The 16,092-nt window shown below is 41.6% G+C and overlaps 1 protein-coding gene across 10 annotated transcripts in view; it reads left to right on the plus strand.

Annotated features, from left to right (window-relative positions):
* phkb (phosphorylase kinase, beta) overlaps positions 1-16,092 on the plus strand; it is a 218,366-nt gene that overhangs the window by 100,438 nt on the left and 101,836 nt on the right. For 7 of the 10 annotated variants that reach the window (XM_070554730.1, XM_070554736.1, XM_070554729.1 and 4 more), the window contains 3 exons: positions 2,685-2,800; positions 4,460-4,564; positions 14,078-14,141. In XM_070554730.1, coding sequence (XP_070410831.1) covers positions 2,685-2,800; positions 4,460-4,564; positions 14,078-14,141 — 285 coding nt within the window. The remainder of the gene's footprint in view (positions 1-2,684; positions 2,801-4,459; positions 4,565-14,077; positions 14,142-16,092) is intronic. The other 3 variants (XM_070554739.1, XM_070554737.1, XM_070554738.1) reach the window with 1 other exon arrangement.

The raw sequence follows: 16,092 nt of genomic DNA on the forward strand, positions 1-16,092 counted from the left end.
CAAATCTGCCCATGTTCACAATTTACCGTGCAGAGAAGACAAACTGGGTGTCGTCTAGCGACAGAGACAGAGACGTGTTAGGCCAGTGGGCAGTAACATTCATTAAGATACCATCAAGATACTAAAGAGCTCCCCTTGTTAAACACTCGGCTCATAAAATCCCCAACAAAGGATCCAGCAGCAGAAACTCTTCTTGTCTTCAACCAACTAATCTGCTGCGCTCCCTTTTCCTGCCCTCTCTCATCCCTCCATCTTGCTGCATTTTCTCATCTCAGATAAAATCTCCCATCGGTCAAACACACACGTGCTGCTACTTTCAGTTGCTTTTCCTAATCGGTGGCTGACGGCTTTTTGTGCAATTTCTCAAAATATCTCATGAACTACTGGAAGTATTTTAGTCTAATGAACAAGTTCACTGAGAAACTGTTGATTTCTTGTTATTTTTTAAATTTGATCGGCCGCTATGTGTTTTTCAGGCAGGCTGAACATGAAAACAGTCTCCTACACCTAGCTCCTGCATTAGCTTCTGATAGAAACTAGACAGTAAAACTCAAGGATGTGAAAAGTCTGACGGATCTACGTCACACTGTCACTTCAAATTCATGGACTCAGCTTTTCCTCACAGAGAATGAGTCTCAAGGCATCCATTTATACTGGAGTCCGCTCGCCTAGTGAACTAGACCAAATTCTTGCTTTGCAAAGTTTGGTCTAGGAACGCTCCATTGGAACCTCTGCAGCACCTAGCAGCATTCTGGCTGGCCAATCACAGCTCTCTAGAGGTGTTTCATGTTTATGTTTATTCATTTAGCAGACGCTTTTATCCAAAGCGACTTACAGTTTATAACCTATAGGGTATGTTGTGATCTGTGGGGGAAACCGGAGAACCCGGAGGAAACCCACGCATGCATGGGGAGAACACGCAACTCCACGCAGAAAGGCCGCGGCCGAGTTTCGAACCTGCAACCTTTGTGCTGCGAGGCAACAGTGCTAACCACTGCGCCACCATGCAGTTTCAAACTGATAGAGTGCTGTGACTGGTCAATAATGGTGGGCCAATCGTAGTGCTCTGTCTGCACTTTGTGGGCCAATCAGGGCCTTTTTTTGTCTGGTGGGTGGGTCGATGCAACGGAGTGGAACAAGATAGCGACAGCTAATTTGAAACAGCTTTTACATCAATTTTGGACTATCTGGACTTGGGCTTTATTAGAATCAGGAGCAGATAGATGTATTTACGTCCTCTATTTAGAAAAAGGATGCATCTACACATTCTTCAACAGCCGACTGCCTCGTTTACATCTGTTGCAGTGAGTACGTCACGTATTTGGTTGTTCAGTAGCGTGCAGAGATCGTTTTAAAGGCAACGGTAGAACCCGCCCCATGACAAGAACAGTCAATGGAGCGTTATTAATAACATATTTGCTTAGTCTGACGTGCCAGGCTAAGAGTCCACTGCAGATGTGTTGGAAGGATAAGTGAACTACATCTACATAATTACCTGTTTCAGTCAGCGTGATGCTGACCACAGACGCTGACCTTAGAAAACACAAAAATAGAAAAAACTGTCACATTTACAGATATCCAGGATAAATTATCCATCCATCCATCCATCCATCTGTCCGTCCACTTATCCGCTTATCCAGGGTCGGGTCGCGGGGTCAGCAGCCTAAGGCGAGAGGCCCAGACTTCCCTCTCCCCAGCCACTTGGGCCAGCTCCTCTGGGGGAATCCCAAGGCGTTCCCTGGCCAGGTGAGAGACATAGTCCCTCCACCGTGTCCTGGGTCTACCTTTAGGCCTCCTCCTGGTTGGACGTGCCCGACAAACCTCACCAGGGAGGCGTCCAGGAGGATGCCTCAGGAGGACAAGTTATTATAGTAAAAATAATCTTCAACCCATAATCCAGGCTCTTTAATGAACCTGGTAAAGTCCTTAATTGATGAACATCTGCACGTGATTACCTTTGGAGTCAGATGAAGATGGCTGCCACTGCTAATGGAAGTTAAATAGCGTAAAAAGAGTAAAAGTCCATCAGCTTTAAGGATTTGGAGCTAAAATCTGGACAGTTAGCTGAGATTAGTTCTCAACCAATCGTTCACATTTCAAACAGATGAAACAAGCTCTTGAAGTATTGCATGAGATGCATAATGTGCATTTCAACTCCATCACACCTCAACATTAGATGATTTTATTATAAATGAAAGGCTTATTTGTTGGGAATAACAGTAAAGATATAATTAAAGACAGGAAGCTTTAACATGGACTCTTTTTTCTGTTTTCTTTGTCGTGTCACTTTTGACTTCAACTTGAAAGCGGTGTGTGTGTGTGTGTGTTTTCTTTGAGCGGTGGTTCTTTCTTCATGCGTGTGCTGCCACATACAACATATCTACTTATTGATAGCGTGTCTGTAGCTGCAGGGAGAGTTTCACCTTGAGTGCTGATGAGAAATCCGCTTTGCTGTCCTCTTTGGTCGCCTGCTTCACCTCAGATCAATAGTAAAGGTTATTCATTAGTGTGTGTCCATGTGTGTTTTTGAATCTGTTCAGTGTGTGTGTGTGTGTGTGTGTGTGTGTGTGCATGCCCACCTGCCTCCTGGTGTTCCTGCCCTTGCTGACGTTTAGCTGCTGTATCAGTTCCCTTCTTCCTGGACCATTCCTCTGTCTGATGCATGTGTTTGTGTCTGTCTGCAGGTTTCCTTCATCCAGAACCTGGTGTTCTGCGTGGAGAGAGCCTACAGGGTGCCTGACTACGGCATGTGGGAGCGAGGCAGCAAATACAATAACGGCAGCACAGAGCTGCACTCCAGGTCAGTCAGAGCATAAAAACAACACACAGCGATCTGTGGGGAGATGTAATGTGTGGGTTTGCAGCAGTTTCAGTGGTCCCAGGTTGGTCAGCAAAAGTGTCAGGTGTTTGAATCAGCTTTCAGTGAAAAGTTTTTTGGGGGGGGGGGATTTGGGTTGCTGTTCTCTCTTTTGCTCCATCGATACACATGAAAGAGTTAGAATAACAGCTTCTGGGACTCATTGGAAACACATAAAAGTGATTTTCGTAGATCTGATGAAGTGTGGTGGACTTCAGCGTCCGTCATTTTCTGGTGAATGCATCAGATCAGTGCAGATATATGGACCTTAAGTCTCCACCAGTGATAACCTTCATGGAGGAATAATAACCTGACTGGTTTAGTTGCACCAGATCAGAACCGCATGGTCCCACCCGGTGCATCGAGCTTCTGTTACTGGTTTTCAGCTGATTTATCATCCACATTTGAACTGGAACTCCCCTCTCCCCCTCAGGGTCTTGATAAAGATCCTCAATTGATGCAATGGCTTATCTCAGGGAACCGTGTTCTTTCTTCAACAATCCTAGACTGTTGGTAGAAACTGGTGAAGATGTCCTCCAAGAAAAATAAATTTACTATTGTGTGTTCATCTCCTGTTTCTCCTCCACCTTTGCTTTGGGTTAGGCAAAAAGTCCTAAAGCAACTGGCTTTCCTGAGCAGCCCAAGTCTCTTTAATGTAAAGATAAAGGTGGTGCTATAAAAAAAAGGATTTTCTGCTAACAAACAATAAATAAACTCAGTAAACTCCTCCCTAAACACTTCTGTCATTCCTCCAGGTGTGACTCACAGCAGTCTAATAAAGTTCTGATTTATAAAACTTTATTTTCTACTCAGGAACAGTTCCAGGATCCAGTCTGAACCCTCTCACATTCTGCTTCAGTCCTGATGTCTTCGTTAAACATGCAGTGAACGTATCTTAAGTAAACCCAAAACATTCTAATAAACATGTAAAACCTGTAATCGGAAGGTTGCAGGTTCGAGCCCCGCTCAGTTTGTCGCCGTCGTTGTGTCCTTGGGCAAGACACTTAAACCCCCTTGCCTGCTGGTGGTGGTCAGAGGGACCGGTGGCGCCTGTGCTCGGCAGCCTCGCCTCTGTCAGTGCGCCCCAGGGCAGCTGTGGCTACATCGTAGCTCATCCCCACCAGCGTGTGAATGTGTGTGTGAATGGGTGAATGACTGGTTGTGTTGTAAAACACCTTGGGTGTTCCAGGACTCTAGAAGGCGCTATATCAAATACAGGCCATTTTACATTATATGAAATTAATAGATGTTCCTTAACTTACACAAAGGAAAAATACCATCTAAGGCCCTGTCCACACGTAGCCGGGGATCTGCCAAAACGTAGATATTTTTCTACGTTTTGGCCTGTCATCCACACGAAAACTGATCTTTTTAAAAACTCCGGCCAAAGTGAAGATCTGCGTTTTCTCCCTTTTGGGTGTCTGCGTGTGGACAGACAAAACCGGAGTTTTAAGGTCCGCAACGTCACTTTCCGCGACAAAAAAATGCTGACATCACGTGTGCGACCTGTGTTTACACTAGCCGACAGCATGGATGCCCTCAGAGCTGCGCTCGCTTTATCAGTTGTCCAATCACTTTTTGCTTGTTTGTGTTTGCAAGCAGAATTACTGCTCCTTGCAGAAGACCACAGACGAAGGACGATGTTAAGAACGGGGGAAGTACTGCCGCCTACAGGTCTGGCATGTCCTTAACAACATATTTATCCGGGTACGTGTGGACAGAGTTTTTTTTTTAAACGAGGTGGTGTGGATGCAAGTTTTTGGAGGGGCGGATATTCGTTTTTTCGGGGGGAAAAAACGGCTACGTTTGGACTAAGCCTAAATGTTTCTTTTGCCTTTAAGGCATTCATATATGAAAGTGATCAAATTTACATCAAGCAAATAAGAACGAAAGATGCTGATGAGAAACGTCGCATTTAAGCAGCCATTCATTCATAAAACGTGCTCTACCGAATGACTGACATGCTAATTAAACATTTAAACCATAATACTATTACTAGTAGTAGTTATTTTTGTACCGGTAGTAGGATTAATATCATTAGCTCAAGTTATAATATAACACTTATTGCTCCAAATAAACAATAAAAACAGGACATTACGCTGGTGCAAATGAAAGGGGACGTCCATTCTGGACTGCAGTTTGTTTCAGAACAAAGGAGAAAGATATTTGTGAGGGACTGAAGGAGACAGAGGAGGACGGGGACGGGGAAAGAAAGATAGATCTGTGTGTGTGTGTGTGTGTGTGTGTGTGTGTGTGTGTGTGTGTGTGTGTGTGTGTGTGTGTGTGTGTGTGTGTGTGTGTGTGCTTGCGTGCGTGCGTGCGTGTGTGTGTGTGTGTGCGTGTGTGCTTGCGTGTGTGCGTGCGTGCGAGTCAAAGTGTTGGAAACCATACTGCTGCTTTACTCATCTGTAGACATTACAAGACTATATTTCTAGAACTACGTCCTCATAACCCTTACAGAAACGGACATAACGGCTGTGGATCATTTAGAAATATGTCGAGAATCCATAAAGAATTATTACCTGAGCACATTTCCCTTTAATGTTATGAAACATTTTCATTCGTTTTCCGCTGATTACTTTTATTTGACTACAAACGTTATGGCTCTGTTCAGCCTCATTGCTCTTACTGAAGGAGGCGAGAGCTGCAGGAGACATGCTCTTTACTGGGAGAGCTCCGATAAACTTGGTCCAGGACAGAAAATGTAAGGACTTGCTGCGACCAGAGTAAAGCTCTTGTATTAGCATCATTTCAGAGAGAGCTGAAGGAGACTAGTGAGAGAGGGAGACATTAAAGGAGAGGCAAATGATTTCCTTTTTGTTTTATTTCTTTTTATTTGTTTGGTTTTCATCATCCTCCACCAAAAGGCCGCTGATCGTTTCGTGCCTCATGACTGTTCTTTTGTCTGTGATGTTGGTCTCAAGAACCACCAAGGTTTCAGAAAGTCCTGATTGGCTATTCATCTTTAACTGATCAACCTTTGATGTCAAACCGTTTCACGATGTCCACTAAAGCAGGTTAATGTGGATGTAGCTGAGAGTCAATCGTAGCACATACCCTGGCCATGGCTTATTTCCACAGCACAAGATAAAACCAGTTTACATCACTGGAAGTAAGATCTCCAACTGGTATAAATAAAAGTGTTTGCTAACACATTGCAGCATTTCTCCGTATCAAGTATAACCATCATGTTTGTATAAACCAGTGTGTGATGGTGATGGATGTCCTGTTTGGATTTGTGTAAAAAAAAAGCCTACCCAGAGAAAGGAGAGAATCATGTTTCCTTCCCATTTACACTCAAACACATCATCGGAGATGCTGGCAGGAGAGTGGACAGAAAATGAGGGGAGGGGCTTATTTCCACATAAAGAGGGACTGCACACCATCAGAAAATGTAACTCCACCCCTAGTTAAGATTTGAAAAACACTATGAAAGTGGGCGTTGCCAGGAGGCACGGAGTGGCATGGCCAAGTGTGGGGAATTTCCATCCCGGGAGGGAGGGGGAGTGGGAGTAGGGATGGGTACCTTTGACATTTGAATCGATCCGGTACTAATTACCGGTACCTACGAATCGATACCGGTACCTAACGGTACCAATTTTCGATACTTTTGAGTGTTTATTATTTTAATTCTCTTTTATAATTAAATATATATTTTTCTCAATATATAACAATATTTGATAAATATCACAATAGATAACATTCAACTGTTTGTATTTTAACATCGTCCTTGTAGTTTTATAAGCTGATAATTAAACTGAAGCAAACATCTTTACTGTGAACTAAATTTACTGTGTATCTTTATTCCTTTTGCAGTCCTTTTTCATTTGATTTTTCCTACTGGGAAGCTAGAATTTCCGAGGAGAAAGCGAATGCACCATTAGCTGATAACAATGGTAGCAATGGAAGCTAACATATCAAGCTAACGATATCTTAAACAGTTTATTTAGCTGCTGGAGCAGATTAACACGATGCCTCACACTTAGATCGTCACTGGTTTCGTCTTCACCCATCACATTTAGTAAAGTGAAGCCAAACTTTAGAGCATGTTCATGTTGTTCTAGTCGGAATTTCGGCGTTCCGAGGAGAAAGCGAACGCACCATTAGCGAAACGGAAGCTAACATATCAAGCCAATTATATTTACCTACCGGAGCAGATTAAGATGAGGATGTCTCACTTAGATAGTTGTCGCTGGTTTCATCATCCAGTTACCCATCACATTTAGTGAAGTGGACCCAAGCTTTAGCCTGCGTTCTCTCTACCATGCTGCTCTGTTTACAACTGGTTCACAGCAAGCAACGACAAAACGCTCTTGCGCATGCGCAACTGTCTTGGCAAGTTCTCGTTATGATGGACGGGTACCGAAACGAGGCACCGTTTGAAATTATGTGAATCGGTGCTCGGTCGGTACTATGGAATTCGGTCGGTACCTTAAAAGTACCGAATTCGGTACCCATCCCTAAGTGGGAGGAGACTGTACCGATAACGTGAAATTGAACCAGCCCCAGTCAGTCATAAATTTAAAATGCAGTAGCCACAGTTCCACCCACAGGGGGCAGCACTAAGACATTTTTAGTAGGGATGCAGTGATACCACTTTTTTCCAAACTGATACGATACTGATACTTGGATCTAAGTACTCGCCAATACGGATTACCGATACCGATACTCCTACCACACAAAAAAATGCTATGAATTGGAATACAGGTTTTATTTTCTTCTCTGCTTTGAACAGGAAAGACTGTGAGGTAGATAAAAAGTAAAATATATGAATAGAAATGATCACAAAACTAAAATATTAGGTGAACAGAAATGGCAAGTTACAGTAAAGCCACTTCCAATAAACTGCATTGGTATCGGTTAACTTTTACCGATACTGGTATCGGTATCGGTACCGATACCGATCCCTAGACCTAGATTCTAGATTTAATCAAATCTACAAACATGTCAAAAAAAATCACAGAAACAGAAAGATTACATTAGTAACGACCAAATTATACCGTTTATAAGCAAAACAAAGTTATTCAGGGGTTTAGGTACTCTTTACTGTCCTAATGGGTGTGACCCCGCGAGGAAAGTTGACCATTGAGCAGGGTTGATGGTTTATCCCTTGGGTCCATGTGGCAGGGGTGAGGAGTGAGCACCACCTCACCCCTGCCACATGGACCTCAAGGGATAAACCATCAATCCTGCTCAATGGTCAACTTTCCTTGCAGGGTCACCCATGAATACAGTGGGAGGGTTAAGGATAAGTGTAAAAATAAACCTAGTCGGGGGTTATTTTGTAAGTGGGCAGGTTCTCTGGTTGCAGTCTGGAGGATGGTCAGAGTCTCTGCTCAGCCTGTCTCTCCAGCTCTTTGTGACTCTAATCAGATTGAATGTTCTCTCATTTGTGCAGTCGGTGGTACAAAGTTATGGGTGGTTACCTCAGCTGTAGGTCTTCGTTGGTGCCTTTGTAGTTTTTGCTTTCAGACATTCCTTATCAGATTCTCTTGGTTCCCCAGCATCTGTCCGGGTAGTCCGTGTGACATCAGGAAGACCACCATTTATAAGCTTTTTTCTCCTCATGTACCAAAGTCAGCCTGACACCCCCAACTCAAACACTGGTGTTCTCCAGACATTGGACCGTCACATTTACACTAATCAATATGTTTACCTCTTGTGACCATAACTATACCTTTCAAATCCTTAAATAGGGTCTAATTTTCAGTCCCAGTGGGTGCACAAGTCCAAAGTGCACCCTGTACATCAAACCTGGACCACTTAGCAGCAGATAATACCTCTACAGCCATCAGCTTTGGGTTATCCTGGCTGTAAAGGAAATCCCTGCCAAACCCGAGCCCTGATTGGAACTCGCTGCGGTTTCAATGTGGTGACATCACACTTTGGTCTCAGATGCACCCAGACCAGCTGTTGACTCATCAGTCCAGTCTGCACAGAGACTGAGATCGTTGTGACTTTTACACTCACATTTAAAACACTCTTACAAATGTCTTTAACCACACAGCCCAGTCCTGCTGCGGCTCTTTTATTATAGTCCAGTTCGGAAAAAATCCTCAGAGCATAAAAAAAGCATTAGCGAGGTGGTTTTAGAACTATTCCTGCTTTCAACGCAGTGAGCGAGGCCGCTACCTGTATGGAATATAAATAAGGGTTAAAAGATAAAACCATGTGAGTGTTATTCTGATTATGATGTGTAGGAGATGGTAAATTGAGTGCTTTAAGAGCTTAATTAATACATTACCTCTACTTATGACCAATAAGCTGTGATACTCTATATAAACATAGAATATCAACCTGCTTGGTCTTTGGGTGTTTAATCAGAAGATTCTAGGATTCTTGTTTATTCAGGGATTATAAACACTTTGTTTTGATTCAGAAAACAGTCAGGGTTATAAAAGTAAGAATTTATTTTCCAAACAATTAAAACATGACAAGTTGAATCATATTTACTGTGATGGATGGATCTAGGTGGAGGAGATGTGATGTATGGTGCCTATGTGTGAATGTGATGCTATCAGAACTTCCGTATCTAGGAAAGCTGAGTCCTGGGTTTAAAAGGGAAACAATTTGTTTTGCGTTAAGCTGTGAAGTTGATTATTATCAAAAAGGCATCAGACGCTGTCTGTGTGTCTACTACACCCGTTTGGATCCAAGATGTCAAGGAGCCGATGACCCCAATGCACGTGGTTCGTAGAAAAACACCCGATGCGACCAAGTCAGTCTTGAGTTGCCTACGGGTCACACGATGGATGAAATTGGTTGCATCTTAGAGCAGCTGTTTCTGAGTAGCAGTACGAGCAAGTTGCTTTGTTCTGAAGGAACAGGTTTGTCTGTCAGCTTTGCAGCAACCTTGACGGCGTGTCAAAGATTGCTCTGGGTTAAAGAGACGGCCGTTTCCATAGCTTCCTCTAGAACTGAGTCACCGTAAAGTGAGTTCTGTTTGTAAAGATGGTCATGTTTTGATTTTCTAACAAATCAAAGTACTACTCAAAGTAAAAGTTACTTAGTTACATTTTTGTCAGCGTAAGGATGGCTACATCTAAGTAGTGCAAAATCACAATGCAGGTTCACAATTCGCTCGTGTGTGCACGCACACACATACACACACACACACACACACACACACACACACACACACACACACACACACACACACACACACACACACACACAATTTGATGGAGCGATTTCTATCCAATCAGTGAGAACAGGACGTGCACATTTCTTTTCTTTTTCTTTCCTTATTGAACATGCTTGCAAATCAATAGACAACCCAAAGCATTCAAAAAGTATCCAAAAAGAAACCCACACATATGTATATGAACATGTTCAATGGGAAGGGAACGAAGCTCTGGTAGCTTATATAATCCCCCCAAATCAAATTTCAAGAAAGATAAAACAAAAAATATATATATTTTCCCTACACTGAGTGTCATTGCCATTTTCCTATAACATGTTTTATCCTCAATCACACAAACCAAATTTACATTTTCTTATGCCCCCCCCCCCCCCCCCCCCCCCGCCATGTTCACAGCTCCCAGTTCACCAACAATAGACAATTACAATCAAATGCAACACCCTTACAACTTTTCCTCCTCCTCCATGTAATTGATTAGTATAATTTTTTTATACTTCTCTTTAAACTTATGCAATGAGGGACTTTGCTTTAGATCCTCACTTAGCTTATTCCAAACTCTTACACCCGTAACAGAAATACAAAATGACTTTATTGTTGTTCTAAAATATGTATGCCTAAAGTTAAGTTTGTATCTGAAATTATATACGTTATCTGGTTTTATAAATAGCATTAATAATTTGTTTGGTAATAATTTCCGATGCACTTTAAACATAAATGTCGCTGTATACAGCTGAATTAAATCTTTAAATTTTAGTATTTTAGAATATATAAATAACGGATTAGTGTGTTCTCTAAATCTAACATTGTGAACGACTCTCAGGGCTCTTTTCTGTATGATAGACAAGGGTACAATAGATGTTTTATAAGTGTTACCCCATACCTCTACACAGTAAATAAGATGGGGATAAATCAATGAATAATGAAGGACATGGAGTGATTTATAATCCAAGTACTGTCGAGCTTTATTCATAATGTAGATGCTTCTCGCAACCTTATTATATACGTTTAATTTGTGGTTTCCAACTTAATTTATTATCAATTACTATTCCAAGGAACTTATGTTCTGTTACTTGCTCAATTTCACATCCATCTATTTGCAGCTTAACCTCAGTTTTATTAGCCATACCAAACAACATACATGTTGTTTTTGCTATATTTAATGTAAGCTTATTTTCAATAAACCACTCTTTAATGACGCACATTTCAATTTGGACCATCCTTTCTAACTCGCTAATATTATCTCCTACACAGAAAATAGTGGTATCATCGGCAAACAAAACAAATGTCAGTGTATTTGTTACATTACTCAAATCATTAATATATAATAAAAATAATTTTGGACCCAACACAGACCCCTGTGGTACTCCACAAACAATGTCCAACCATGTAGATGAACATTCTCCAAATTTCACAAACTGTCTCCTCTGTTGTAGATAGCTTGTCAACCAGCTCAACACTACACCCCTAATCCCATACCTCTCTGCCTTTTCAAGTAACATTTTATGATTAACTGTATCAAAAGCCTTTTTTAAATCAATAAATATCCCTAGAACATGTTTCTTCTGATCAATTGACGTTGCAACTTCTTCCACAGAATGCACCAGAGCTAGTGATGTTGAACTATTCTGTCTAAATCCATACTGACAGTCTGAAATTATCTTGTATTTATCCAAAAATATTTCGAGTCGATTATTAAACAATTTTTCAAGAATCTTGGAAAATTGTGGAAGCAATGAAATTGGCCTATAGTTCGTAAATTGATGCTTATCCCCAGTTTTATATATTGGTATAACTTTTGCAACTTTCATTAATTTTGGGAATACACCTGATTGAAAAGACAAATTGCAAATATATGCAAGTGGTTTTGAAATTCCTTCTATCACCTTTTTTACCATCATCATGTCAATGCCATGACTGTCAGTTGATGTTTTACCTTTACATGTTTTTACAATTTGTATTATTTCTTGTTCCTCTACAGCTGAAAGAAACATGGAATGAGGATTAGGTTTGATTTGTTTTAAGAATGGTGTATGTGATGTTGAAGAGCTAGGTATGTTTTCTGCCAATGAAGGCCCTATATTTACAAAGAATTTATTAAAGCTATCAGCCACATCACCATAATCATGTTTTACAATACTGTTTTCAACAAAATATTTCGGAAATTTATCATGACCTAAATTACATTGATTGGACGAGGTTTTTCTAGGATTGTACGTTTCAACTGTGATTAAAATTATTCTTTATTTTGAAAAAAGAAAAAAAGTTAATTTTTAGATGCCACCAGCATGTGAGGTATCTCAATGTTCTCATGACAAAACTCTAACATGAGACTGTGCTCTAACCTGTCACATAACAAGCTAAATGAAAGTCAAACATTTCAGATGGACCGTATGACAGCTGCTAACGATGGCCCTGCCCTACTTTACCTCTACATTACAGTTCCTTTATCCATGTCCATCCTAGAGCTCCTCTCTGACCTTCATGCTTATTTAGAGCAGCTGATTTTTAAAGCTAGCCGAGTTCATCCTTGGTAGTGGGTTCACTCACTCATTTAACCCTTCACCACTAAAATCAGTTTGTTCATCCCAATCCTCCTAAATAATCCTCCAATCGTCCAACTGGAATCCTTAAGGGTCCCGTAACGTCCATCCTGTCAGAACAGGCCTTGGGAGCCCAGGTGTTACTAGAACTAATGGTGTCTCCTCACCAGCGTGAGTCTCCAAACTGTGAAGGTTGGTCTCCAAACATGAACTTTAAATTCATGCATTTATCTCCTCTTGTAACACTTTAACATGTTTAAATGGCTTTGTTTCATGATAAGTTACACCTCCCAGACCAAAGATAAGATAAAACATTATCATAAACACTGCAGAAACGTCATTATTTATGAAATATAAGTTATTTTTGTTCACCATTACTACAGCCAAGAAATAAGATGCATGGATTTGATTAAACCACACTGTCTCATGCTGTCCTATATGTGTAACACACACACACACACACACACACACACACACACACACACACACACACACACACACACACACACACACTGCAGCAAGTTAGAATCATTGGAATGACTAATTTAACTACATTGAACTGCTTTAGTAAATAATTGTTTACACCTGAACAGTGTCAGGATGTTTTAACTCACAGAGGCCTGCAGGTCTTCTGTTTTATGAGCAGAGCGCTGAGAATCCGCTTGTTATGAACGCTAAACGTTATTTTGCTGCTTCCATGCAGAGCAGCAGGGAAACACATTTCAAACACGGAACCCAGTCTGGTTACTGAACCGAGCAGAATTCTGATGATGTCACACCGGTGCGCGAAGGTGCGGGATCCAACCCACAGGAGAAGAGGGAGAGAGGAGGTGAACAGCGAGTGGATCACATGGACTGAACTGATGTTTTTGAGCAAAACTGCTGTAAAAATGGCTGTTTGTCATTATCAAGGGTGTACCCCCCCCCCCCCCCCCCCCCCGGCTCATGCTGCAACACGCAACATTTATAATTTATTAAACCTACAATTTGTTTTTACTCAGTAACGGTTATGATTTAAAATGCAGCGAATTACAATTCTTTTCTAAAAACGTACTCAAATAAAAGTAAAAGTACAGATTTTAAAAACGACTTGAAAAGTATAAATATACAAAAAAGCTACTCAGTTACAGCAACGTGAGTAAATGTAATTCGTTACTATCCATGTCTGGTCCCTCCAGTATTTCAAGCATTGATCTAGACTTCACTAATGGAATTAATTTCTATTTTAAATAAATCGGCAGCTAAATCATCTTCAAGTCTCCTGAAAAGGTCCCATCTCGTTGTACGTTCTGGAGAAGCCTTCGTCATGTCAGAGAGGGAAGCGACGGATTCGCTCATCTGAGTTGTAATCTCAGAAGCCAGCCACTGGGAAACTCCACATTTTGGAAGTTTCATTAAATCCTAAAGAATATTCTCAAAAGACGACTGAGAAACAAATATGCCTGGTTTAGGTCACTTTTTCTGTTGAGTTGAATAAAATGACATCATCCTGTCCTCCAGAATGCTTCAGTATCAGGCTTTGTTGTTTTCTCTCCCCAGCTCTGTGGGTCTCGCTAAAGCTGCTCTGGAGGCCATCAACGGATTCAACCTGTTTGGAAACCAGGTATTTAAGCTCCTCCTGCAGCTTTTCACTGCTGGTTTATCCTCAAAAGCATCACATGACACAAGATTGAGGACCTAGAAATCTGCAGCGCCCCATTAAAGCTCCATACATCAGCTAGACATGCCTGATGGCTGCAGCGCCGCTACCTTGTGCAAAAACGGACAAGCTGGAATTAATTCCAAGCCACTCACATTTTCCCAATCAACCATCATGGCTGTGATTATTGCTGCTTCATCAGATCAATTCTGTATCGGCGGCGGTTTGGCAACAGGGCGTCGGGAGGCTCGCGTCTGTCTCAGCTAACTGTTTGTGCTTCCACAGACTTTGATCAATGACCGCGGTTGAGCCGGGCTTCTCCGAGAAGCTCCCAGCCCGCTGCTGGGCTGAATCCATTAACTGTGGTGTTTTCCTCGTCCTTGCTTCTTTATAAGGAAGCAGGAACATCCGTTAGAGCTGTCGACATGGCCAAGCCCTGCTTATTTACTTCTGCTGTTTTCTTCTACCACTCAGATTTGAAACAGGAATCTTATCCAGCCAAGTATTTGTAATAATGTAAAATGTGACATTTGGGCGACATTCTGGAGAGTTTAGAGGATTTATCCGACCTGAAGATGGAGTTTGTCTTTAAGCTCATCCGGTTGGAAGAGTTTATAGGGGTGAGCGGTTCAAGGCTCATGCAGTGTGAAGCTTCTGTTGGTGTGTGTGTGTGTGTGTGTGTGTGCGTGTGTGTGTGTGAGAGAGAGAAACACAGAGAGAGTCTCATCCCTGGGAGGGAGCAGTTGCATGCCAGCCTTGCAGTTGCTTATTAATGACCCCTATCAATCTTGATTTCCCAGCTGACTCTCATCCAAACGCGACTCCCCCGACGCCTCAAAGCGGAACATTTAGAACCGTCTGAGCTGCGTTATCACACTCACCACTGGCTGCACACTCACATTTAGCTTCGTGCTAGACGAATGGACACGGAGCTTTCAGGTTTGACAAGTTTTGATTTTTTTTTTCTTTACTGCTCCCCTTCGCCGTACGTACAGCAGACAGAGAGATAACTGCTTTTTCAGTAGAGACTAGCCATGGACAGAAGTGATACCTCCATGAAACGGATCACTTCACATTCAAGACGCTCAATAAACTTATAGAGCTACATAAACACGGGTGAATGAGCTTGTTTTATTCTTCCTAATGGCTTTTACACTCATCCAGTGACCTTGTTGACTGGGTTGTGAATGACCACGGTCACCAGTTCTTGTCACGTGTTCATGTATGTATGTCTGATCTCAAAATTGTGTGTACTGAAACTCTAGTTTCCCTCTGGGATTAATAAAGCATCTTTGAATTCAATTGTTACGGAGGTAGTTAGTGACATCATAAAAAGTACATAATTTAGACAACAATTATTTTGTTTTTAACTAAATTAAATCCATTAACTGATTTTAAAATGGTCAGATCTCAGGTTAAACAATACCTGAACCACTGTTTTCACAGCATCTACTGATTTATGTCCTGAATAAAAAGACATAGCCACCTTTCTGAAGTGTGTTTCTGTGTATAAGTTATCAATAATTACTACGTTACAGAAGGTAGCCAGTATTTTTAAGAGTATTATGCTGGATATGAACTCTGGCAGCAGATGATGATATTTATTCTTGTAAATAAGCAACAAACTTCATGTACATACCTGAAATTTGAGATATTTATAATCAGAATCAAATGTATTTGTCACCAAACCAGCGCCCCGGTACAACAAGACATCTGCACTGGCACAAACTTTCCAAGAACAACAGACAAATGGCACATAAAACACAGGAACAGGCTGACTGCGGGCATGCAACCACTTCACAATGCTGCCATTACTAGATAAAGCGAAACGGGAGACATGCTGGAGGGAAGGCATGAGAGAGAACCACCCCCCACCTCCCTTGATAAAGGGCAGAGCACATGTTCAGACAATCAG

The sequence above is a fragment of the Nothobranchius furzeri genome, chromosome 9 (genome assembly GCF_043380555.1).
Source record: "Nothobranchius furzeri strain GRZ-AD chromosome 9, NfurGRZ-RIMD1, whole genome shotgun sequence".
Lineage (NCBI taxonomy): Eukaryota > Metazoa > Chordata > Actinopteri > Cyprinodontiformes > Nothobranchiidae > Nothobranchius > Nothobranchius furzeri.